This window comes from Scyliorhinus canicula, chromosome 9 (assembly GCF_902713615.1).
Source record: "Scyliorhinus canicula chromosome 9, sScyCan1.1, whole genome shotgun sequence".
Taxonomy (NCBI): domain Eukaryota; kingdom Metazoa; phylum Chordata; class Chondrichthyes; order Carcharhiniformes; family Scyliorhinidae; genus Scyliorhinus; species Scyliorhinus canicula.
This window is the reverse complement of record NC_052154.1, coordinates 122,368,892-122,393,012: the sequence shown is the minus strand read 5'-3', so window position 1 is coordinate 122,393,012 and position 24,121 is coordinate 122,368,892. Positions and strand designations below refer to the sequence as shown.

At 43.9% G+C, this 24,121-nt stretch overlaps 1 protein-coding gene and 1 pseudogene across 3 annotated transcripts in view; one reads left to right on the top strand and one right to left on the bottom strand.

The window, feature by feature from the left end:
• Positions 1-22,370, bottom strand: part of mrpl23 (mitochondrial ribosomal protein L23) — a 32,460-nt gene extending 10,090 nt beyond the window's left edge. Inside the window, exons 1-4 of one of the 3 annotated variants that reach the window (XM_038807497.1) lie at positions 22,301-22,370; positions 18,192-18,314; positions 17,472-17,554; positions 15,115-15,188 (exon numbers count right to left, since the gene is read on the bottom strand). In XM_038807497.1, coding sequence (XP_038663425.1) covers positions 15,115-15,188; positions 17,472-17,554; positions 18,192-18,256 — 222 coding nt within the window. In that variant the 5' untranslated portion in view covers positions 18,257-18,314; positions 22,301-22,370. Of the gene's footprint in view, positions 1-15,114; positions 15,189-17,471; positions 17,555-18,191; positions 18,315-18,457; positions 18,493-22,243; positions 22,276-22,300 lie in introns of those variants that run through there. The other 2 variants (XM_038807496.1, XM_038807495.1) reach the window with 2 other exon arrangements.
• On the top strand, positions 8,674-8,914 carry LOC119972036 (annotated as a pseudogene).
• Positions 22,371-24,121: the final 1,751 nt, after the last annotated feature.

The following is a 24,121-nucleotide window of genomic DNA, read 5'->3' as shown; positions in this document are numbered from 1 at the left end:
GGGGTAGGAAGACCTCGATGTTGCCAACCGACAGATATTGCATGCTCCATTTCCCGGGATGATCACCCCATACACATGCAGGGAAATTCTACCAACAGTTTAATAGGTAAATACAGCCATAAAGACCACACCCTAAATTCAACTCCGAATCTGTTAGTTTAGAGACAGCAACAATACTACTTGCCTCAGTGCCCCGTGTTCAGAAGGGCAGAAAAGAAAGCCACATTGTTGATTTTGATAGCTACCTAGCAATGAATACTGGAAAGTGGTCTTGTGCACCCATCCAGTGAAGACAGGGTTTTGCATGACTGACACCTTCTATAACCAAATCGCTTGGCAACTTCACTATAGAGGTCACAAATTCACAATAGCCGCATAAAGCTTGGCGCTAGAGGGCTGCAAGGACTTATTCAAACAGAGCCTGAAACCAGAGCCGTCCAACAACCTGACATAGCCATATTCACAAAATCAAATCTTACAGACATCACCATCCTTGGTTATGTCCTGCCCCACCAGAGGACAGACCCACCAGAGGTGGTGGAACATGGTATAGAAGGGAGTTGCCCTGGGTGCAATGAACATTAACTCCGGATCTCATGAAGTCTCATGGCATCAGGTCATTTATGGGGAAGAAAACTTCCTGTTGATTACCACTGTAGCCATCTGAAATGGCCACCTGCAAAGGACCATGGGAATTATGGCCAACCCAGGACTCAGACAGATACAAAGCCTATGTGTATCTGAAACGCAGGTAGCTAGACTTGATCGAAACCCCCGCTCTTTTGCATTTTTATGGCCCGTTTCCCAGAACAATAGGACTTCAATCAAGAAATTAGTACAGCCACAGCTAATCGGCGCCACTCCCTTTACTCAGAGAGCCCAACTGCCAAGGTCAATGACCGCTAAGGACCCGCCCAGCTACCAAGGCACCCGCCCCTTTATTGGCCGAAATCTAAGAGTGATCAGAGCCCTCTCAAACTATTGGCTCCAAGATCACGGACCGACCCAAAGAGCGCAAAATCCCAAAAGAATAAAAGGGGACACAGCCATGTGTTCTGCCTCTTTTGGATCCGGCCTGTACCAGCCTCCTTTGAAGCCAACCCATGCCAACTGTAGCAGGAACAGCCAGCCAAGTTCAAGACCAACAATTGCTACCTGACAGATGAGCCCAGCAGAAACAGAGCCACTTCTTTAAACCAGCCACACGAGATCAAGATAAAGGCCTTATCCACTTGCACATTGCCGGTCATCCTGAAGTTAAGTATAGGTTATTGTAGCTGACAGGTGTAGTTTAACTTGTAGTATATTGTGCTTGCATGTCGAAGTAACCCTTGTGTGTAAATAACCATCTTTGAACTTGAACTGATTAACAGGTCATTTGACCGATATATGGGAAAGGCTTGTGGTTCAGTAAGAGAAATAGAAACACCCACAGTATTGGTGACGCTGTTGGGATATAACATCATATTGGCAACTTTAAAGAGCAACACCACCTACTGTCCAGCCCTCAGCTGATGATTCAGTGCTCCCCCCATGTTGAATAAAAGCAAATTACTGCGGATGCTGGAATCTGAAACCAAAGAGAAAATGCTGGAAAATATCAGCAGGTCTGGCAGCATTTGTAGGGAGAGAAAAGAGCTAACGTTTGTCAAAGCTTTGACAAAGGGTCATCTGGACGCAAAACGTTAGCTCTTTTCTCTCCCTACAGATGCTGCCAGACCTGCTGAGATTTTCCAGCATTTTCTCTTTGGTCCCCCTTGTTGAACGCCACTTGGAAGAAGCACCATGTGGAAAGGGCACAGAATGTACTTTTGTTTTGGCGACTTAAATATCCAACACCAAAAGTAGCTCCGTAGCATTACTACTGACTCAGCTGGTCAATTCCTAAATATCATAGCTGCTAGACTGGGTCTGTGGTAGGTGGCGAGGAAACTAACAAAAGTGAAAACCCTACTGGGCCTCATCCTCACAAATCTGTCGCAGATGCTTCTGTTCATAAGAGTATTGGAGTGACCACACACAGTTCTTGTGGCAACAAAGTCCCATCTTCATAATGAGGATACTCTCCAAGTGTTGTGCTAAATGGAATAGATTTCCAACGGATCTAGCAACTCAAATTGGGCATCCAAGCTACGTTGTGGGCCATCAGCAGAATTGTATTCAGCCACAATCTGTAACCTCATGGCCCGGCATATCCCACACTCTACTATCACTACCAAGCCAGGGGATCAACTCTAGGTAACTGAAGATTGAGCACAGTAAGAAGTCTTACAACACCACATTAAAGTCCAACATGTTTGTTTCAAACACTAGCTTTTGGAGCACTGCTCCTTCCTCAGGTGAATGAAGAGGTATGTTCCAGAAACATATACATAGACAAATTCAAAGATGCCAGACAATGCTTAGAATGCGAGCATTTGCAGGTAATTAAATCTTTACGGATCCAAAGATAGGGGTAACCCCAGGTTAAAGAGGTGTGAGTTGTCTCTAGCCAGGACAGTTGGTAGGACAGTTTCCGATGCAGACCCGATGGGCCGAATGGCCTCCTTATGCACTGTAAATTCTATGATTCTAAGTATGGATGTTTGCTGATGATTGGAGAATGTTCAGCGCCATTTAGATACTGAAGCAGTCTGTGTTCCTATACATCAGGACCTGGACAACATTCAGGCTTTGGCTGATAAGTAACAGGCAATGACCATCTCCAACGAGAGAGAATCTAACAATGTCCCCTTGGCATTCAATGGCATTACCATCACTGAATTTCCACTATCAACATCCTGAGGGTTACCATTGACCAGAAATTGAACTGGACTAGCTATCCTGTGGCTACAAGAGCTGGGAATTCTGCAGTGAGTAACTCACCTCCTGACTCCCCAAAGCCAATCCACAATGCACAAGTCAGGAGTGCGATAGCACATTCTCCACATGCCTGGATGAGTGGAGCTCCAACAACATTCAAGAAGCTCGACACCATGCAGGACAAAACAGCTTGCTTGATTGGCAACCGATCCACTAACCTTCGACATTCACTCCATCCACCACCGTCACACTGTGATAGCAGTGTGTGCCATGTACAAGATGCATTTATTGTCACAAGTAGGGCTACATTAACACTGCAATCAAGTTACTGTGAAAAGCCCTTAGTCGCTACATTCCTGCACCTGTTCGCGTACAGAGGGAGAATTCAGAATGTCCAAATTACCTAACAGCATGTCTTTCGGAACTTGTAGGAGGAAACCGGAGCACCCGGGAGGAAATCCACGCAGACATGGGGAGAACATGCAGACTTCACACAGACAGTGACCCAAGCCGGGAATCGAATCAGGGACCCTGAATCTGTGGCTCCTTTGACAACATCTTCCAAACCCGCAACCTCCACCACCCAGAGGGTCAAGGACAGCAGACTCGTGTGAACGCCACCAACTGCAAGTTCCCCTCCAAACTTCCAGTTTTGTCCCTGGGTCAAAATCCCGGAACTCTCTCCCTACCTATACCACTTGGACTGCAGCGGTTCAAGGCAGCATCTCACCACCATCTTCTCAAGGACAATTAGGGATGAGTAATAAATACAGGCCCAGCCAGTGACGTCCACATCCCATGAAATAATTTTTTTAAACTCCAGATAGATTCAGCATCTAGCACGGGGAGACAAAAGCAAAAGAGAAGTGATCTTCCACACCTCATTTTTCACTTTGACCGTTATTTCACCATTTACTGATATCAATTACCCTGCATACACTCATTTGAGAGTCTCCACAGAGAACAATGCATAATGCCTCATATATGCTCTTGCCTAGTCATATTATTGGTGACGATAGTACACCAGTACAGGTAGTGTTTTAACATCAATGTCTGTTTATATATTTTTTAAAAAAACATTCTTTCCATCACATGGCAATCTGGGCATTGAGTAAAACTACCTTGTTTGTGCACTGCTTTGAATGTATAATAGCTCAGTTCAAGAGGACCAAGGGGAAAAAGACTCATGCAGCAAGATTTTCTAAGCTTTACCAATGAAGCAGCCATTCAGATGGAAATTAATACAAGAATAGGACTCAGCAAAATAAACCACAAATACACAAGTCCGCAAATAATAGTCACAAAGGGTCAGCTGTGCCTCAATGCTGCAGAGTCAGAGGCTGTTTTTTAAATTTTCACTCCACAAAATAGAGCACACAATCTAGACTACGGGAGTGCTGCACTGTTGGAGGTACTAAGAGCACCCCTACCTAGATCCATTACCCCGCCCTATCTCCGTAACTCCACCTAATATGCACATCTTTGGGCACCAAAAATAAATAAATAAAAATAATCGCTTATTGTCACAAGTAGGCTTCAATGAAGTTACTGTGAAAAGCCCCTCGTCACCACATTCCAGCGCCTGTTTGGGGAGGCCAGTACGGGAATTGAACTCGCGCTGCTGGTCTTGTTCTGCATTACAAGCCAGCTGTCTTAGCCCACTGTGCTAAACCAGCCACCAAGAGGCAATTTAACATGGCCAATCCAGATAACCTGCACATCTTTGGACTGTGGAAGGAAACTGGAACACCCGGAGGAAACCCACACAGTCATGGGGAGAAAGTGCAAACTCCACACAGACACAAGGCCAGAATCGAACTTGGGTCCCTGGTGCTGTGAGACAGCAGCGAGGCAGTTAGAGTTCCGTACAATTCTGTGGAATTAGGAAAATAATAAATCTTTATTAGTGTCACAAGTGGGCTTACATTAACACTGCAATGAAGTTACTGTGAAAAGCCCCTGGTCACCACATTCTGGCGCCTGTTCGGGTACATCGAGGGAGAATTCAGAATGTCCAATTCACCTAACAAGCACGTCTTTTGGGACAAGGATGTTTAAGATGATACTTAATATCACAGAAGCTATCCTAAAGAAATCAGCAGCATGCAAGTGCAATGTCACACTCAAAAAGAGAGACCACAAAAAAGTGGTATAGGTCAGTGAAAGGCTGATGCTGAGAGAAAAATTGCAAAAGGAAGCAAGATGCAAGGACTGTGGATTGAATGTCAGACAGGTGAGTGAGAGAAAAACTGACCCAAAAAGATACATTCTGCACTCACACAAGGAGGGAGAATAAAGAGGAAAAATGGAGGCCAGAAACATATGCTGGCATTCAAGATTAGTTTTTCATTAATGTGTTGGTACTGAGTACAATTGTGAATATTGCGTTCTGCTGCTCCTTTACCTCACTAATGTCAACTCTTCCAACATTAGCAGCCAAAAGTGGGCTTGATCGTTGTAACTGGCAGTGTTTGAAGGCTAATAAAATAGCCCTAGAAGAATAATAAATCATTGCATAAACACTTTTGCTTTCCAGTCACACATGTAGCCTAGCATGGAAAACGATACACAAAAGTGTGCTATGGTCTGTAATGCAGCAAACCAATCATTGTATAAATCCACAGGGGGCAGCACGGTGGCGCAGTGGGTTAGCCCTGCTGCCTCACGACGCTGAGGTCCCAGGTTCGATCCCGGCTCTGGGACACTGTCAGTGTGGAGTTTGCACATTCTCCCCGTGTTTGCTTGGGTTTCGCCCCCACAACCAAAGATGTGTAGGCTAGGTGGATTGGCCATGCTAAATTGCCCCTTAATTGGAAAAATGAATTGGGTACTCTAAATTTTTTTTTTTTTTTTAAATCCACAGGAACATCACAGCAAACCATGCCACACTCACTCGTAAACCTCCTATGCATTCTATACACTTGTACAACTAAAAATGGCTTTCCAATTACATTTCAAGGACATGGGAGCAAAAAACAGGAAACAAGACACTGGGCCCACTGACATTTACTGAAAACATCCTCTGTTACTGTAAACAATTGCTACAGTGAAAGGACCTGCTGGTGGGTTCCATCAGTTGACAACTTTCTATAATTTTAAACCAATTCACTGTTGCCATGTGTCAAACTAGAGAAAGCTGCTCTCAGTTCTTCTTTGCCAAAAAAACATTTGATCATAACAAAGGATTCTCTTTAAAAAAAAAAGTCAGATCAATACTCTTGGACAGACTCAACTAGAAACAAAATGATCCCCCACAAATACTGCAGTCTGACATTTTTATTGTTGCATTTCTACATGAATATTTACAAAAGGAAGGCTCAAAACTTAAAAATCAAGATCTTTCACAATTCAAACATTTAATGCACTAACGGCATGCAACTCTTGGAAATGATGGTCCCCACTTGGACAACAAGAAAAATATTCTTCCCTCCACCCCACCCAGTTTTACAGCCAAGGTCGTGGTCAACTAAACTCCTATATTTTTAATAAGACAATTTTCCATAACAATTCAAAATTCATAAACTTGAATCAAACACTTGCGCTGATACAGTACATTAGGACTTAAATTTGGACATGGTATTCCTCATTGGAAAAATATCTAAATCAAATTTAGTAAGATGCAGGGAAAATTTGCATTTGACCACAAAATTTCAGTGCTTGAAAGGGAAATAAAGAACCCACAGAATAGAAACAGCTGTGATATCTGAAAGTTGGTTGACTTGGGAATTTATAAGCACGGTTATGTTTCAGATCAAAACTTACTTCTCCAGTTGCAGTGTTTACACTGTTTATGCTCTACATTAACACAAAGCCAGTGAAGAATTAGGTAAGAGTGCATCGTAAAAGAATAAGTCTGATGGTGTACTCTGTTGCCTTTGTGCTTTGGTTACGGCTCAACGGAAGACAATGCAATTGCTAATTACGCTACTGCGGTGTGGGTTTAAGAGTGATTATACAGTGATTTTTAAATGAACTTTCAAAAAGGAAAATAATTCCAGTGATTAGAAAGTGATGCATCAGTCAGCCCAGTGGGGCAATGGCTTGGAGAAAGCACCATTTGTAGAGGGGCCCCATTCATGTGGAACTTTGTTTTATTTCTGTTTCACTGGTCTACAACAGAATAGAACGGAGATTGAATAAAAACCTCTCTTCCATGCTGTTCAGTGGGGCCCACTGAAAGTTCTAAGTACCTAACTGGGTTAGAGTCAATTATTCACACGGGAACGGATAATCAGCTTCGAAAGTATAAGCTACTACAAACTGGCAAGCCGAACATCGTTTTTTTTGCCCTCTAAGGACATTAATTTAAGAATGACATGCTAATAGGGTGCTACATCTTTATGTCTGAATGGAGAGTTGTGGAGGGGGGGGGTGCGAGTGAAGGAATAGAGAATCGAGTTACTAAAATGGGGAAGGGAGCGATGCAAAAGGCACAGTTCTTTGGCTCTGCTATTTTCCACTAATGCAGTTAGTTCTTTGACACCTCACCCAATGAAACTCAGCAGTATCCCAATGCCGTCATCCAGTGTTAAGACCAACCACAAAGCCGCTTCATGTCATACTTAAATTCTACATCAAGGAGTCAAAATAACAGCTATTTGCCCATTGCACAGAGACAACACACAAAATCAGGGCGAGGAGGGAACTCCCAGCCTCATCCTCCAAAGACAGTCATCAAGATGGATATTCCACCCAGTAACCACAGGGTTGGTCATCGTTTGCACTGAGCAATGGTCAACAGGTTCAAATGATGGCACTCCCAATGGAGCAGCCGTATACTCTAAAGGTGAGCTTATAGGAGTCTTTCAACACGGTATCAGCACTAATGGTGTAGAGCTGTAAATCATGTCACTGATGGCAGTGGGTATTGACAGTGCAAGGGGATTTAAGGTAGGATTACACATTACAGTATAAATATGGAAAGATGGTGTGCTATCTAGCACAGTGAGAAAGTCTGCTATATGAAAAGCAGCAAGTGGAATTTGTTTAAAGACAATACTGCCATCTAGAGGATAATAGCATTTTTATCAAGACGAACATATTCAATTCTAAACAAGCATCTTCAATGTACACTGAAAACATATTTCCAGGTGTTCTTTTTTGAATAGAAATGCATTTGAAAACTAACTATGATCTTGCACAGAAGGCTTCCACATCAGGAACATAAAGTAGGCATTTACGTTGGCACATAAAAACAACAACCTTGCATAATGTGGTACAAATCATTCATCAACAATCACTATAATTCTACATCGCCTTCGGAACATAGGAGTAGGATTAGGCTTTTCAGCCCCTCTAGTTTGTTCCACCATTTAATTAGATCCTGATTGATCCACCTCAATGCCATCGTCCTGCACTATCCCCGTATACCTTGATATCATTGGTATCTAGAAATCTATTGACCTCTTTGAACATGCTCAGAGACTGAGCCTCCACAGCCCTGTGGGGTGGAGAATGCAAACTAATTCCTCCTCAGCCCATTCTTAAATGGCCTATCTCTTATGTGGAGATTGTGCCCCGTGGTTCTAGACAACCCTCCAAACCATCTCTCGTTGCTATTTACCCCATAAAACTGCAAAGATTAGAACAAAGAAAAAAAAACTGATCATGGGTTTTGAGCATCTGAATCAAGAGCATCTAGCACTTTATGAAGTGGCTGATAGAGCTGTACCATCAGAAAGTGATGAGTTGCCCCTTGGGCAGCAAGATTACGAGATAGGGTTTATGATATGTTGCTGTAAAGATTTCCTCCTGTATAAGTAGTCTAGGAATCAACTTGCATCTGAGGCCAGGAATCATGAGGTAGCATGAGGGCTTCAGAACCCATCATGAAATGAAGTAGAGCACCTACTGTTTTACAAGATGCATCACATCGCTTCTCGGCCTTTTGGCTAAGATCAAGTGTACTCTCTGTTCTTATCGCTTCTCAGCCTTTTGGCTAAGATGAGCGTGAGGTCAGGTGTAATGCCTGGATCTGGTATGTCTCTCTTGTGGAGACCATGAATTGGATTCAACTTGAATTGGTTTTTGGAGCAGGCAAGGAGCTAGATTAGGGGGTTGACCCTGTCCACACTCTGAGCTTTGGTTTTGTAACTCTAATAAAGGAATAAAAAAAATATAAGATCCATCACATTTCCCCTTTGGACTTCAATTCCATCCTGATGAAAATTGGCCCACTAATCTTATGAAGTTCGCAACCAATTAATTGCGGCACAATGTTTGTGAACTCAAATCCAACTCACAAGGAACAGACCACCTCAACAAATGGGAGCTTTAACAGTTCAGAGCCTCCACTGAAACAATGCTCCAGTGCTGCTATCATGCAGCAACAAAGGACTTATTTCCACAATTTCAAACAGAACTCGCATAAAAGAGTGAAGAAAGCACAGTTCCTTCATTCTAGAAATGTAAGTGTTCTTTTTAAGCGCAGCATAGTACACAGTACTCAAAGTATTTTGAGACTGCAATGGATTTTATTAAAATAAATCTCATCTATAGTAGTTACACATGTATAAAAATAGGTTCCAGTCTTGTAAATGACTTCCAAATGCAGGAGAAACCACAGCAAAACAAAATGCAATACGAGTGCCGTTAAATGAATGCCCCAAATCGTCAAAACAGTAAAAACTGGTCATTGGTGCCATTCTTCAGCCCAAGCTCAGTGGCTGAATTCATGCCTCCAGGCCAGTAAGTTGCGGCATCAGGTTATGAGCACATAATATAGATTGGCTTCCAGCACATGAGAGTGCTACGTGATTGAACGTGCTCTTTTGGATGAACATTAAACCGAGACTCTGTTTGCCTGATCAGGATGGCACAGAAAAATCCCAGTGCTCTGTTTCGAAGAGCACAGCAGTTCTCCTGATGTCCTGGACAAACTCTCGCAACCAACTGGTTATTCTGAGGTACACATTTTAGGAATAAGTCAAGACCTGAAGAGAGGATGCCAATTAAATTTACTGGAATGATATCAGTTATGTGGAGAAGCTGGAGAAATTAGGGTTTGCTCTCAGTAAAGCAAATTCATGAAGGCTTTGGTAGGGTAAAGAGAGTTAATACAGAAACTATTTCCATTGGCAGCAAGGCCAGTAAAGCCAATAATAGTATAGATTTACGAAAGCTGACTAAAAAAAAAAGGAGTTTACTTTATGCAGCTATCTACTGCCAGAAATGGTGGTGGAAGCAAATTTAACAAGTTTCTGGGGAATTGCACAAGTACTTGAAAGGGAAGAGTTTGCAGATTATGGGAAAAGAGCCAGTCTAATCGGATAACCCCTTCAAAGAGCTGGTGCAGGCATGATGGGTTGAATGGCCTCCTTCCATGCTCTATCATTCTATAATTCTTTTTGCTGTTTGTGGGGTTCTTCCTCTGTGCATTACAGAAGTGACCACATGTCAAATATACCTGATCGGCCGTAAAGCACTTTTGCAACATCTTGATGCTGTACAAGAATGTATTTTCTTTTACTAACACCAAGGTTCTCATACGATTCTTAACTGCCTCACTTAAGGAATACATATTGCAAGCACCAGTGTTAGAATAAAATCGCATTCATTTTAGCATGAGTCAAAACAGACTGAGGCAGCAATTTGTTTGAATTATTATACTGCCTGACAAATTATATTATTCAGCTGCCACACAGAAATATTGAAATGTTGGAAGTGTTTTAACTATGTTGCTTTTCATAAGGTCTTTTGGACCTATTAAAATGAATGGGAATATGTCTTCCAAGCCAGAATGTCATGACTTATGAGGAACAAGGTGACATCCCAAAAAGGGTCAGCACTTGTGGCTATCTCCATTCTTCTTCACTGGGTTGCAAGCTGCAAATGGCTGAAATACAACATATATTATGCCAAATGAATATTTAATCGTGAAATGCAACCTGACGAGAGGATCGGTGACGAGAATTTTTTAAAAATCTTTTTGAGAAGCATTGAATGGCATTGTTACACGTTTCAGGAAGTTATTACACATCTCCCATCTTGATTGCTCAGGAGACAATCTGCATAGTACATGACATATTTTGGAAACTCTGGTTTTCTGGTTTGCCTGTTCAAACATTCGGGGCAGAACATGAATCAAGAATAGAGGCAGTTTGGTCACAAGTCCCGAGGTGCAGTTAGGCTGAAGAAGAGAGAGGTTCAGGGTGCTGCCTCTTAACAGATTACTATCCTTAACAGGCTCTCGCACACCAATCCTCATTCTTCTTACATATTAACCTGCATCCTTTTCCTGGCAGCTTGTTAGGGTGATCAAGGGATGAATTTATATGTTGACTTATGATATGGAATTGAATGGGGCAAACAAAATCGTGTCAAATATGTCATGTGTCAACTTTGTCAGTTCATGGGTTCAAGCCCGACTCCAGGGCTAGTACTGAGGAAATGCACTGCATCCTATTAGGGAGATATGGTGGCACAGTGGTTATCACTGCTGTCTCACAGCACCAGAGACCCAGGTTCAATTCCGGCCTTGGGTGACTTGGGTGTGAAAGCTTACACATTCTGCCTGTGTCTGCGTGGGTTTCCTCCAGGTGCTCCGGTTCCTCCCACAGTCCAAAGATGTGCAGGTGAGATGGATTGGCCATGCTAAGTTATGTGGGGTTACAGGGATGGGGTTTGGGAGTGGCCCTAGGTAGGGTGTTCTTTCGGAGGGTCGGTGCAGACTCGATGGGCTGAATAGCCCCCTTTTACACTGTAGGGATTCTATGATTGAGAGATATCATCGTTCAGGCAAGATACTAAAACAAGGCCCATTTTTCCCATTCAGGTGGGCATAAAAGATTCATGGAACTTCCCACCACTTGGTCAACATTTATACTTCAACTAACACCAAAATGGATGAAGTAGTTATTTTGCTCACATGTACATATGGGACTTCACTAAACACAGATTTAAAGTCACAATTTATTGCATAATAATGACTGTGAAATGCTTGGAATATTCTGGGAGATGAAAGGTGCCACGTAAAAGTGCTTTCTTTTTCACACATGCATATTCTCTGGTGGACTATGACTTTTGCCTAGATAGCAATGTTTTGTGGACTTCAAAGCAGCATATTGCATACAAAGTGGTTTGCAACATCAGGATAGACATTATCAGGAGCTTAGAAAAAAATGCAGGTTCTTTTACTTTCTCCCAACTGTGTAAACATCTGACTGTGCATTTCCACCACATGAGGTACCATTCCACAGCTGAAAGTGCAGGCAAGTGGCTCATTGGGGTCAATTTACTGATTCTCCTCCTCTCAGAATTATTTAGGTGTTCAAATCAGGAAGTCAGTGGTCAGGATTTATGAGAAACCTTGTGCCCAACACAGTCAGTGAGAATGTCTGCCTCACGAGGCTTACTTGTTGCTTACAAAAGTATTTTACCTCGCTTTCCTATTTTATTGCCAATTAGCGGTCTCTAAAACTGTCCCACTGCTTCATTTGGCAGCTTGTAAACAAGTGAGCAAACACAACACTTACTGACCTGACACACTGCTCCAACTAGCTCGTGAGGAGTAAAAAAAATAATTGCTGAAATAAAAATGAACATTTCCTGTTTACCACGAACAAGCTGCTCGAAGGAAGCCTTAACCTTCCTCTTCCCCAGCGACTCATTCACATCTGAATCATCTGCCAGACAGTTTTACCGCTGCCCTGTGTCCAGCAAAACAACTTTCAGCGCTACTCACCACATTCTTTGGACATTTGCTCTCTTATTCAACTGCTGTTTGTTTGAAATACAGAATTTGCAAACCATCACCCACGTTCAGCTCCCTTTATCACTGCTTGCATAAAGAGGACAATAATGTTCAAGAACATAGGAGGAATGTAATCTTTTTCTTTTAAACCTTCAGCAATTATTTTGTTAAAAAGCACACAGATTTGATGACTCAGTAGGTAAAAGCATCTTTAGATGTCGCGTTCAGCTAGACAGGCTGGTAGTGGGATGAGGGTATTGCATGTTTTGTTGGAGTAAATCTGGCACTATGCAATAATGTAACACAAAAGGAGGCCATTGAGTCCATCAGGTCTGTAGTGGTTCTTTGAATGAGCTATCCAATTAGTCCCACTCCCCGGCTCCTTTCCCATAGCTCTGCAATTTTTCCTTTTCAATTATATATTCCATTCCCTTTGAAAATTATTACTGAATCTGCTTCCACTACCCTTTCTGATAATGCATGCCAGATCACAACAACATGCTGCGTATAAACATTTCTCATCTAACCCCCCCTCCTCAGCTTCTCTAGACAATTGTCTTAAATCTATGGCCTCTGGTTATCTACCCTCCTGCCAGCGTAAACAGTTTATCTCCAACAATGCCCTCAAATCCAGACAGTATAGGGATTATACAATGGTTACAGCTCAGGAGGCTCCTGCCCTCTCTAGAAAAACTCGATTAATGGTATCACCCTGCCTTTTCCCTGCAGCCCTGCCATTTTTTCTCTTCATACAATGATCCAATTTCCTTTTGAAAGCTAGATTTGAATCTGCCTCCACCACACTGTGCAGTGCATTCCAATTCATTACCATTCACTGCGTACAGTAGCTTTTTTCTCATGACATATTTGGTTCTTTACCATTCACCTTAGATTAGTGTCTGCTAGTTTTCGATCCTTCGGACAAGGAAACAGTTTCTCCCCATCTACTATGTCCAGACCCCTCATGATTTTGAACACCTCTATCAAATGTCCTCTCACCCTTCTCTTCTCTCAGGGGAACAACCCCATGTTCTCCAATCTATCAATGTAACTAAAGTCTCTCTTTCCTAGAAGCATTCTCGTAAATCTTTACCAAGCCCCTTCTAATTTGACACCCTCAGTGTGGCGCCCAGGAATAGGCACAATACTCTCGCTGAGGTTGAACCTGTGTGTTATAAAGCATCAACATAACTTTGTTATTTTTGTACCCTATGCCTCTATTTATAAAGACCAGGATCATGTAAGCCTTGTTAACAACTTTCTCTACCTTCCTGCAATCTTCAACGATTTGTGCACACATGCCCCCAGGTCTCTTTGCTCCTGCATCCCCTTTAGAATGCAACCTTTATTTTATATTGTCTCTCTTATTCCCCATCCTAAAATGTATCACCTCACACTTCCTTGATTAAGTTTTAGCTGCCACGTCTGTCCAGGAACAGCAAAATATTACCCAGAGCTGCTTCACCCAATTACTATCGAACACTGAGTGATGCACAAATCATCCACCATCTTCTGGAAACATTTTGGAATGAATTAAAACCCAATGCTCTACCGCATTGCACTTTTATGTAATATATTCCAAAGATCAGTTTTTTCTGGGACATATCCCGTCAGAGCTACCCACTATTAGGAATTCACGAAGGTGCCTGACTTTCTCAAATTCAGAAGTCTAGACTGCTGAATGAAACTTAGTGCCTTGAGTCACTCTCAATTACAAAGGGAAGAATGGAGTCTGTGCCAGTTTCATTCTTTGAGGTCAACTATAAATGACAGTAACCACTTATTCACAATGGATGCAATCTAAGCACTTCCACACAGACAGGGATGTCTTACAATGAACCCTCCTCTCCAAAAGGTGTTGGCAAGACCCAAATCCATAAACTGGCAAGAAAGAGTTTGCATCAGTTAAGCATTTTTAAAACAAAAGTATCCTAAAATATACAAATTCCAAACACCACCATAGCACAGGGTGCAGCCTTAGATAATAAAACCACATATTAGATCCTTTCACGGTGTCACAGTGGTTAGCACTGTTGCTTCACAGTGCCAGGGACCCTGGTTCGATTCCCTGCTTGGGTCACTGTCTGTGAGGAGTCCGCACGTTCTCCCAATGTCTGCGTGGGTTTCCTCCGGGTGCTCCGGTTTCCTCCCACAAGTCCCGAAAGACGTGCTTGTTAGGCGAATTGGATATTCTGAATTCTCCCTCAGTGTACCCGAACAGGCGCCACAGTGGGGTAACTAGGGGATTTTCACAGTAACTTCATTGCAGTGTTAATGTAAACCTATTTGTGACACTAATAAAGATTATTATGATAAGTAAAATGAAACAGTTGGCACTAGAATACCTTTATTTAATAATTTAGGACCATTTTATCAAAGGATGGATGGGAAAGAATTCCAGGAAATTGCAGTAAATCGTTTTGCTTCTAAAGGAGGAATACATAAAATATTTTTTCATTGTCAAGTAACAAAGCTGCCTTCATGTACAGTAACCATTTAATCTGTAAATAGGCAATTAATGAAGGGAGGTCTAAGGTAGGTCAAAAAAAGTAGAGGAGCTAATCATGACATTACTTGAGAGCAATTGCGAATAAGATAGCAAGAAATTGGCTTGCACTTACCAGCTGAACATAGGCGACCTTATAATCCGGACGCTTCACTCTCTGATTCTTATGATTTCTCTTCTTGTTAGTACCTAAACAACAGTTTTGAGTGACTATGAGTAATATATATTTAAAGATATTCAGTGCATTTGAAGAGAAGTTTTAAGAGTTACACAGTAAGGGCAGGATGGTGGCACAGTGGTTAGCACTGCTGCCTCATGGCGCCAAGGTCCCAGGTTCAATCCCAGCTCTGTGTGGAGTTTGCACATTCTACCCCGTGTTTGCATGGGTTTCGCTCCCACAACCCAAAAATGTGCAGGGTAGGTGGATTGGACATGCTAAATTGCCCCTTAATTGATAAAAATGAATTGGGTACTGTACATTGTTTCAAAAACAAAAATAAGTGTTATAGTGTGCTTTTTAGCACGCTGCTCAAATCGACTGGATCTTTGTCACTGCCACACTAAATATGTTGCCCTCCTCAGGTTCTCCTCCACTTTATCGCCATCATCCAGCTTTCTGTTCTTCCAGACAAACTTCCCAGCGTTCAACTTAAACTGCCTTGTGACACCAAACACTTAAATCCCCATCACAATCTGTTTGTCCTGTCTCCCTTATACTCCTCCGACCCCTTCTCTCACCAACAGGCGAATCTTGGGAATTTTTACTCCCTTTCCTTATATTACCAACCTCAACAATATTGTTTTACACCCACCATCGTCCAGTCCTCTACAATTCAATAAGTGTGCTTTTTCCTCAGTCTCATTTTTATTCAGTACTGAAACCTCCAATAGTCTTGTTTTCTTTTCATCATACCCCCAGCTCCAGTCTGCCCAGCCATCATCATTAGCCAAATGTCACTAAAATTCTGACTGAACTGTGCTGTGAAGTCTTCAAATATGCCGCCATTCTTCACTTAAAATAAAAACAGGCACACTTCACAGTAAACCTTAAGTACCCTACAGGAAAATTTATGCAAACATTATTTTTGAATATCTTCAATGATACAGGTTCAAACTGAACAGTTTGCTCCATATAATGTTCTGAAATTACCATCCCTCTTTCCTCAACATTTAAACTACTTAAAGATATTCATAGTACTGACACAGGAGGAATTTTTAAAAACTCCTTCTACAGCTCTTAAAAGCGAATTCACTTCCCCAAGTGGAACTAAACTATACAGAGCAGGATGATGAGATTCAATCCCTAACCCATAAGGTGTGGGAGCAGAAATAGGCCATTTGGCCCATCAAGTCTGCTCTGCCAATCAGTGAGATCATGGTTGATCTGATATAATTCTGAACTTCACTTTCCCACCTTATCCCCATAATCCTCAATTCCCTTACTGAATAAAAATGTCTACCTCAGTCTTGAACATACTTAACAACTCAGCCTCTACAGCTCTCCCCGGTAAAGAATGCCACAGATTCACTACCCTCAGAGAGAAAATTCTTCCTCATCTCTGTTTTAAATGGGCAATAGCTTACTCTGAGATTATGCCCTCTGGTCTTACTCTCCCACAAGAGGAAACATTCTCTCAACGTTTACCCTGTCAAGCCCCCTGAGAATTCTGCATGTCTCAATAAGGTTGCCTCTCATTCTTCTGAACTCCAATGAGTACAAGTTCAACATATTTAACCTCTCCTCATAAGAAAATTCTTCCATATGCAGGATAAATCTAATGAATCTTCTCTGAACTGCCTCCAATCATACCTTAGATAAGGGGACCAAATTGCTTCACAGTATTCCAGATGTACCAAGTTACAATAATAATCTTTATTAGTGTCACAAATAATGAAGTTACTGTGAAAATTTCCTAGTTGCCACACTCCGGCACCTGTTCGGGTACACAGAGGGAGAATTCAGAATGCCCAATTCACCTAACAAGCACGTTTTTAGGGACTTGTGGGAGGAAATCGGAGCACCCGGAGGAAACCCACGCACACACGGGGTGAACGTGCAGACTCCGCAAAGACATTAACCTAAGCCAGGAATTGAACCTGGGACCCTGGCACTGTGAAGCAATAGTTCTGACCACTGTGCTATTGTGCCGCACATGGACTTCTGCATCCTGGCATAAGGAGGTAAAAAACAGGAGGGGTTTCACTCCTGATTTCTATCCTGTGACTCAAACTGAAAAAGAGTTTTAGGAACTTGGATAATAAAGAGGATGACGCCAAGTTGTAATGCCCCATCCCTACCGAACCTTTTGTCCCAAACACTAGCTCACTCACCTGGAAAAATAAAGATACAAGCAACCTGACAAAGCTTGGTTCATTCGAAAGGAAATGGTGTGACTTTGGCCAATGTTTAAGCAAGGTTCATTGTAACAGCATGCAGGCTATGCTTTTAACTAGTTTCGGTTAATTACTTACAGTATTGTATCCTGGTCCTCACAGCAGCCACTGGGGCACTATAGATGCTCTGTAGGTAATTCCTCACATCAAATTTTGTCATCCTGTAAAACACAGGTTAGAAATAAAAGACAACTTTTATTAATGCATGCATAAAGAAACGGCCAAATATTTTTGCACACCTAGGAATCAGAGTCTGACCATTATGTAACCCACAGCTTCACAGCTTTGACAAACAGTGACAAGTTAACGATTGACTGTCAACAAACTACTGGTTGCTGCGTCACAATAACATGATGACAAAAAGCTTCGAGCCAAGGTTCTCCACAGTGGCTTCCAGTATCAAACTCCCATCAACAGAAGCTTAGATTTTCCTGCTTCCAAATTCAGAAATATCTAAAGCTCACTCAGGGCCTCTAGTGGAAGAAACCCAGTACTGTGCACAATGGAAGCGAAATGCCTGAAAACATGCACATTTTAACCATCAAGATGACTGCCTTTTGGACAGGTGTCTCAGGACTTCCAAACAATTCAGGTGTAATCAGCCCAATAAATCAGAACAGCCACTGGGTCCAGTGTCACATTCCTTAGAAGCTAGCACCCTCTCAATTCAGGAGGGCCGGGAAACCAGACAGAATACTGATGCCAAAGCATCACTTGATTTCACTTAAAGTCCTAATGTCCCTCAATTTTGCCAAGTTCATATACCTTCGTATACCAAGAATATACCTTCCTACTTACTCCATAGGAATCCTGAACTGGACTGTATTCTCTGGCTGCTCCCTTCCAGGCCTTACTAGGGTCATAAAAAAGTTGGTTCGAAATATCCGCAGCTGAGGGTTCCCAAGTTGATATAACGGATAGCTGTAGGTAAATGAAAGATCAAATTTAAATATATACATACATAAATAACACTGAACAATGGTGCCATGGAATTTATATCTTAAAAGATCTTGCATATGCACACAATCTTTGTTCAAAAATTACTCTTCCAGCTGCACATTTACCAGCGTGGACCTGAACCCATCCTTCAACCTTCATCCTGGACCTGCTCCCACTCTGCAAGGGAGTACAATTGGCTTCCAAGACAAGCTGCGGTTTTGCAACAGGAGAGCACCAGCTAGAGACAGGACATGGTTAGACAGGCACATGTCACTAAATGACAGGGTACAGAGGAGCAAAACATGTTTAAGTAGAAAATTTCAGACTTTCTTGCATATGTTTTTTTTATTCGTTCATGGGATGTGGGCATCGCTGGCTGGGCTCCAAGGGCATTTAAGTGCCAACCACATTGCTGTGGATCTGGATTCACATGTAGGCCAGACCAGGAAAGGATGGCAGATTTCCTTCCCTAAAGGATATCAGCAAACCAGATGGGATTTTACGACAATCAACAATGGTTTCATGGTCATCATTAGACTTTAAATTCCAGATTTTTATTTTATGGAATTCAAATTTCACTATCTGCTGTGGTGGGATTCGAACCTGGGTCCTCAGAGCATTACCCTGGGTCTCCCGATTACCAGTCAAGCGACAATACCACTCCGCCCTCCATGTGAAGAGTAAAGTAAAGCAATGGAAGCATGAGAATTGATTGGACATAGTTAGATAGTGGGAATAGCAACGTTGTGGGCACATGATGGGTGCAACACCAAAATGAATGGTGTGTATGGGAGTGCTGAATAAGGGGACCATTCAGCAGTAACAGGCTGCATTTATCCCATGCCTCCTAATGGAAATCTCTGCGGCCTGGAAGGTTCCTTTACTGCCACATCATGCACCCAACACCTTGCAGCTAAATTGAAAATAAAAACACAAAACAATGTGTAGAAGACCACAACTGAAAGGTAGACAGACTATTAGACATTCATAATTTAGCAGCCATGCATTTCCTTTGACCTGTGGCTAAATCCTACAGGAAATCCATTAGATTACATATTTGTAATATATTGTGGAGAGGCAACCAGATTCATACATTCACACTGTATTTGCCTAACTAATTTACCGTTAGTGAAGTGGTGCCAGTTTTACCGAGACCGAACTTTGGTTTGTAAACCGTGTCAAAGCTGAACTGACTCTGAAGCAAACCGGATTGAGAGTCCCACTGAACAGTTTGCCCTGCCCAGCAACAATTTGGCATTTGAACTTACCTCTGATTTCAGATCAGACCTGAGGTTTCAGCCAACATATTTCACCCCCTCCCCCCCCGAGCAAGATTTTGATCCCTTCGTCCCCTCCACCCAAAAGGATTTCTCATTTCAAATCTATCCCCGGCACTTTTGGAGCACGGTAGTCGAATGGTTAACACTTGCTTCACAGCGCCAAGTAACCAGGTTCGATTCCCGGCTTGGGTCACTGTATGGAGTCTGCACGTTTTCCGTGTGTGTGGGTTTCCTCCGGGTGTTCCGGTTTCCTCCCACAAGTCACGAAGGACGTGCTGTTAGGTGAATTGGACATTCTAAATTTTCCCTGTGTACCCGAACAGGTGCCGTAGTGTGGTGACTAGGACATTTTCACAGTAACTTCATTTCGGTGTTAACGTATGCCTACTTGTGACAATAAAGATTTTTTATAAATTATTTCCCACCCATCCACCTTGCCTACAGTTTACCTTTACCCTCCTTACTTATCCCATTTATCGTAACTTCTCACTCCATCCCAAATATATGTCCCATCAACTTCTCTTCGCTGACCCACGCAGACACGGGGAGAATGTGCAAACACCACACGGACAGTGACCCGGGGCTGGGGTAAAACCCTGGTCCTCGGCGCCGTGTTCTTTTTGCATTTAAATTGACTCTGAAGACCACCTTGGTCGAACCAAAGAACTTTGACTTTAACTGAACCAATTACAGAGCACCTGCAGGATCAAGTCAATCAATCTCTGGAAGGTGCAAAGTGGAATGTTTAAATTAATAAACTAATCTTAAATCAAGACCATCTTCCTCATTCCAACACAAAATATAACACATATAGATTAGTCAATTGCACTAAATACTGACAGGAAAAGCACAGAATGCTAGATTAGTTAAGAGCACAGAGGTTGCCTCCAGCATCTTGTCTAATAGCTAGCCTTCATTCAATGTAACTAAAACGGATGACCTCATCATAAATTGAATTGTTTTGGGGGCATTGCTGTTCATAAATTAGAAGCCACATGTCTTAGATCACAACAGTGATGGTACTTCAGAATGACCTCATTGGATGTAAAGTGTTCTGGTACATCTAAGATTGTGACGGGGGCTATAGAAACACAAATGTGGAAGGACAGTGGTGCAGTGGTAATGTCACTGGACTAGTAATCCAGGAGCTCAGGCTAATGCTCTGGGGGCACGAGTTCAAATCACACCACGGCAGGTGGTGGAATTTAAGTACAAGTAAAAATAAAAATCTTGGGGCCAGCATGGGGCGCAGTGGTTAGCACTGCTGGCTCACGGCACCGAGGACCCGGGTTCGATCCCGGCCCCGGGTCACTGTCTGTGTGGAGTTTGCACATTCTCCCCGTGTCGACGTGGGTCTCACCCCCACAACCCAAAGATGTGCAGAGTGGGTGAATTAACCACACTAAATTGTCCCTTAATTGGAAAAACAAAAATTGGGTACCCTAAATTTCTTTTGAAGATAAATAAAAATAAAAATCTGGAATTGAAAAGCTATTCTCAGTAATGGCACCCATGACACCATTGTTGATTGTCATAAAGACTTATCTGGTTCTCTAATGTCCTTTCGGGGAGAAAATCTGCCATCTTTACCTGGTCTGTGACTCCAGGCCCACAGCAATATGGTTGGCTCTTGAGTGCCCTCTGACGAAGTCCAGCAAGCCACCTAGCTGCATCAAACTGCGAGCAACATGGGTATACCTACACTAAATGGACTGCAGAGGTTCAAGGCAGTAGCATACTGCCACCGTCTCAAGCATAATTAGAGATGGGCAACAGATTTGGCCTTGCCAACAATGGCCACATCATAAAATCCCTACAGCGCAGGCCATTCGGCCCATCGAGTCTGCACCAGCTCTCCAAAAGAGCATCCAACCAAGGCCCACACGCTGCCCTGTCCCCGGAGGAAACCCATGCAGACACGGGGAAAACGTGCAAACGCCACACAGTCACCCATGGTTGGAATCGAACCTGGCGCTGTGAGGCCTCAGTGCTAACCACTGTGCCACCGTGCTGCCCCTAATGATTCAAAACAAATCCCCCTGCAGAGACTAGAGCCTTAATACAGCACGTTAGACCTCTTGGCCACGCTCCCAGACTGAAGCCAAAAATTTAAGTTTGGTCTTTTGTGGGGCCGGAGTGATGTCATCCATCTGATGTTTTACATGTTATCATAGAATTTACAGTGCAGAAGGTCATTTGGCCCATCGGGTCCGCACCGGCTCCTGGAAAGAGCACCCTACTTAAGCCCACACTTCCAATCCATCCCCGTAACCCAGTAACTCCATCTAACCTTTGTCGACACGAAGGGCAATTTATCATGGCCAACCCACGTAACCTTCACATCTTTGGACTGTGGGAGGAAACCGGAGCACCCGGAGGAAAACCCACGCAGACACGGGGAGAACAGACAGTGACCCAAGCTGGGAATCAAACCTGGAACCCTGGAGCTGTGAAGCAACAGTGCCTAGGTTGGGGTGCTCTTTCAGAGGTCGGTGCAGAGTCGATGGGCCGAATGGCCTCCTTCCACACTGTCAGAATTCCATGGAACCCTGCACGCTTTTCCTTTTCAAACATTTATCCTTCAAATATTATCCAATTCCGCCAAGTTACTAGCGAATCCATTTTCACCACCTTTTCAGGCGGCACATTCCAGATCATAGCTTGTGGTGGTGCATTTTTTAGTTTCACCTTCATTGCCAGTTGTATGGATGACCCAAGTACGACAACTCAAGAAGGGTGCAGATTAGGTACACTGTGAATGGAGAGCACAAGCCCAATTCTAGTTACATTACAGGACACACTGAGACACGCTGGGTTCAGTTCACATACAGTTTAATTCAGAACAGTTGGCAGACAAAGCGCTTTTGTTGGCAATCTTCCATTTGCAGCAATGGCCTCTCACCATCTGGTCTCTTTGTTAAAAAAAAGTGAATCCTTGTTTAATTAACTTCAGCGTCCATTTTTCACTTAAAAGAGAGGAACATGCGGGGTGGGGGCGGGAGAAGACAGAATAGCTGTGAAAGTTACTGAGGGGACTAAATTAATTTCTATCAACAAAATATCGACTGATGTTAAAGAGCTTTACTAATGACTCATTACAGGCACTCACAGCTAATCTTAATTCAGTTAGTTCAGAGTTACGGGAAAGATTGCAAATGATCAGTGCAATATTTTTGTGCCATCAATCCAGCTGACAGAAAAGTTATCAGCTTTAAAACAAAAACCTCACCAGTAAAGTTCAAATTTTTACAGCACCAAGAGCATAAATGGTTCTACATCTCTGGACAAAACACCCCATTGCTTTAATTTAATTCATTCCACCAGCAAGGCAGAGCAGAGAGTCAGAGAGCCACATACTCCGCCATCCACATAACTACACGCATCTCAGGGCGGGATTCTCCGACCACTCGCCGGGTCGGAGAATCGGCAGGGGGCAGCATGAATCCCGCCTTCGTCGTCTCCAGCACCAGAGATTCGGCGGGGGCAGGAATCGTGCCGCGCCTGTCGACGGGCCCTCCCGGTGACTCTCCGGCCCGCGATGGGCCGAAGTCCCGTTGCTGTTATGCCGGTCCCGCCAGCGGGAATTAAACCACCTACCTTACCGGCGGGACCAGGCGGCGCGAGCGGGCTCCGGGGTCCTGGTGGAGGCCGCCACGTGGCCTGGGTGCCCCCACGTGGCCTAGCCCGCGATCGGGGCCCACCGATCGGCGGGCAGGCCTGTGCCATGGGGGCACTCTTTTCCTTCCGCGTTGGCCAGAGTCTTCACAATGGCGGGCGCGGAAGTGACCCTACTCCCCTGCGCATGCGTGGGGATGACGTCAGCAGCCGCTGACGCTCCGGCGCATGCGCGGACTTCCGCCGGCCGGCGAAGTCCCTTCAGCCCTGGCTGGCGTGGCGCCAAAGGCCTTGACGCAGGGCGTCAACAACTCCGGCGAGGGCCTAGCCCCTCAAGGTTAGGGCTTGGCCCCTAAAGGTGCAGAGAAATCCACACTTTTGATGCGGCCCGACACCGGAGTAGTTCACACCACTCCATCCCGCTGGGACCCCCAGCCCCGCCAGGTAGGGGAAAATCCAGGTCCTCATCTGTCCCATTTTGAAGAGTAATTTTTATATTGCAAACAATAACGCTTTTCTGCCAGTAGGTGCTCTATTCCCCAGCTACACATCCCTCACATCCAAAGTATGGAATCAAATAGCACAGGTCTCCTGACATCAGCCATTAGCAAGTCAACTGAGCTCAACAGGCTCAAAACCTAGAATTGGGTTAGCATTCTTTTCAGGTAGCTGGGAAGTGTGCGTGGGGGTCAGCTGGTGTGGCGAGGGGGACAGCTGGAGGGTCAGCTACGGGGCGTGGAGGGGGCAGCTGGGGGGTCAGCAGGGGGGTGTGGGGGGGCAGCTGGGGGGTGTGGGGGGGGCAGCTGGGGGGCGTGGGGGGGCAGCTGGGGGGGGTGGGGGGGCAGCTGGGGGGCGGGGGGGGGCAGCTGGGGGGGGGGGGGGGCAGCTGGGGGG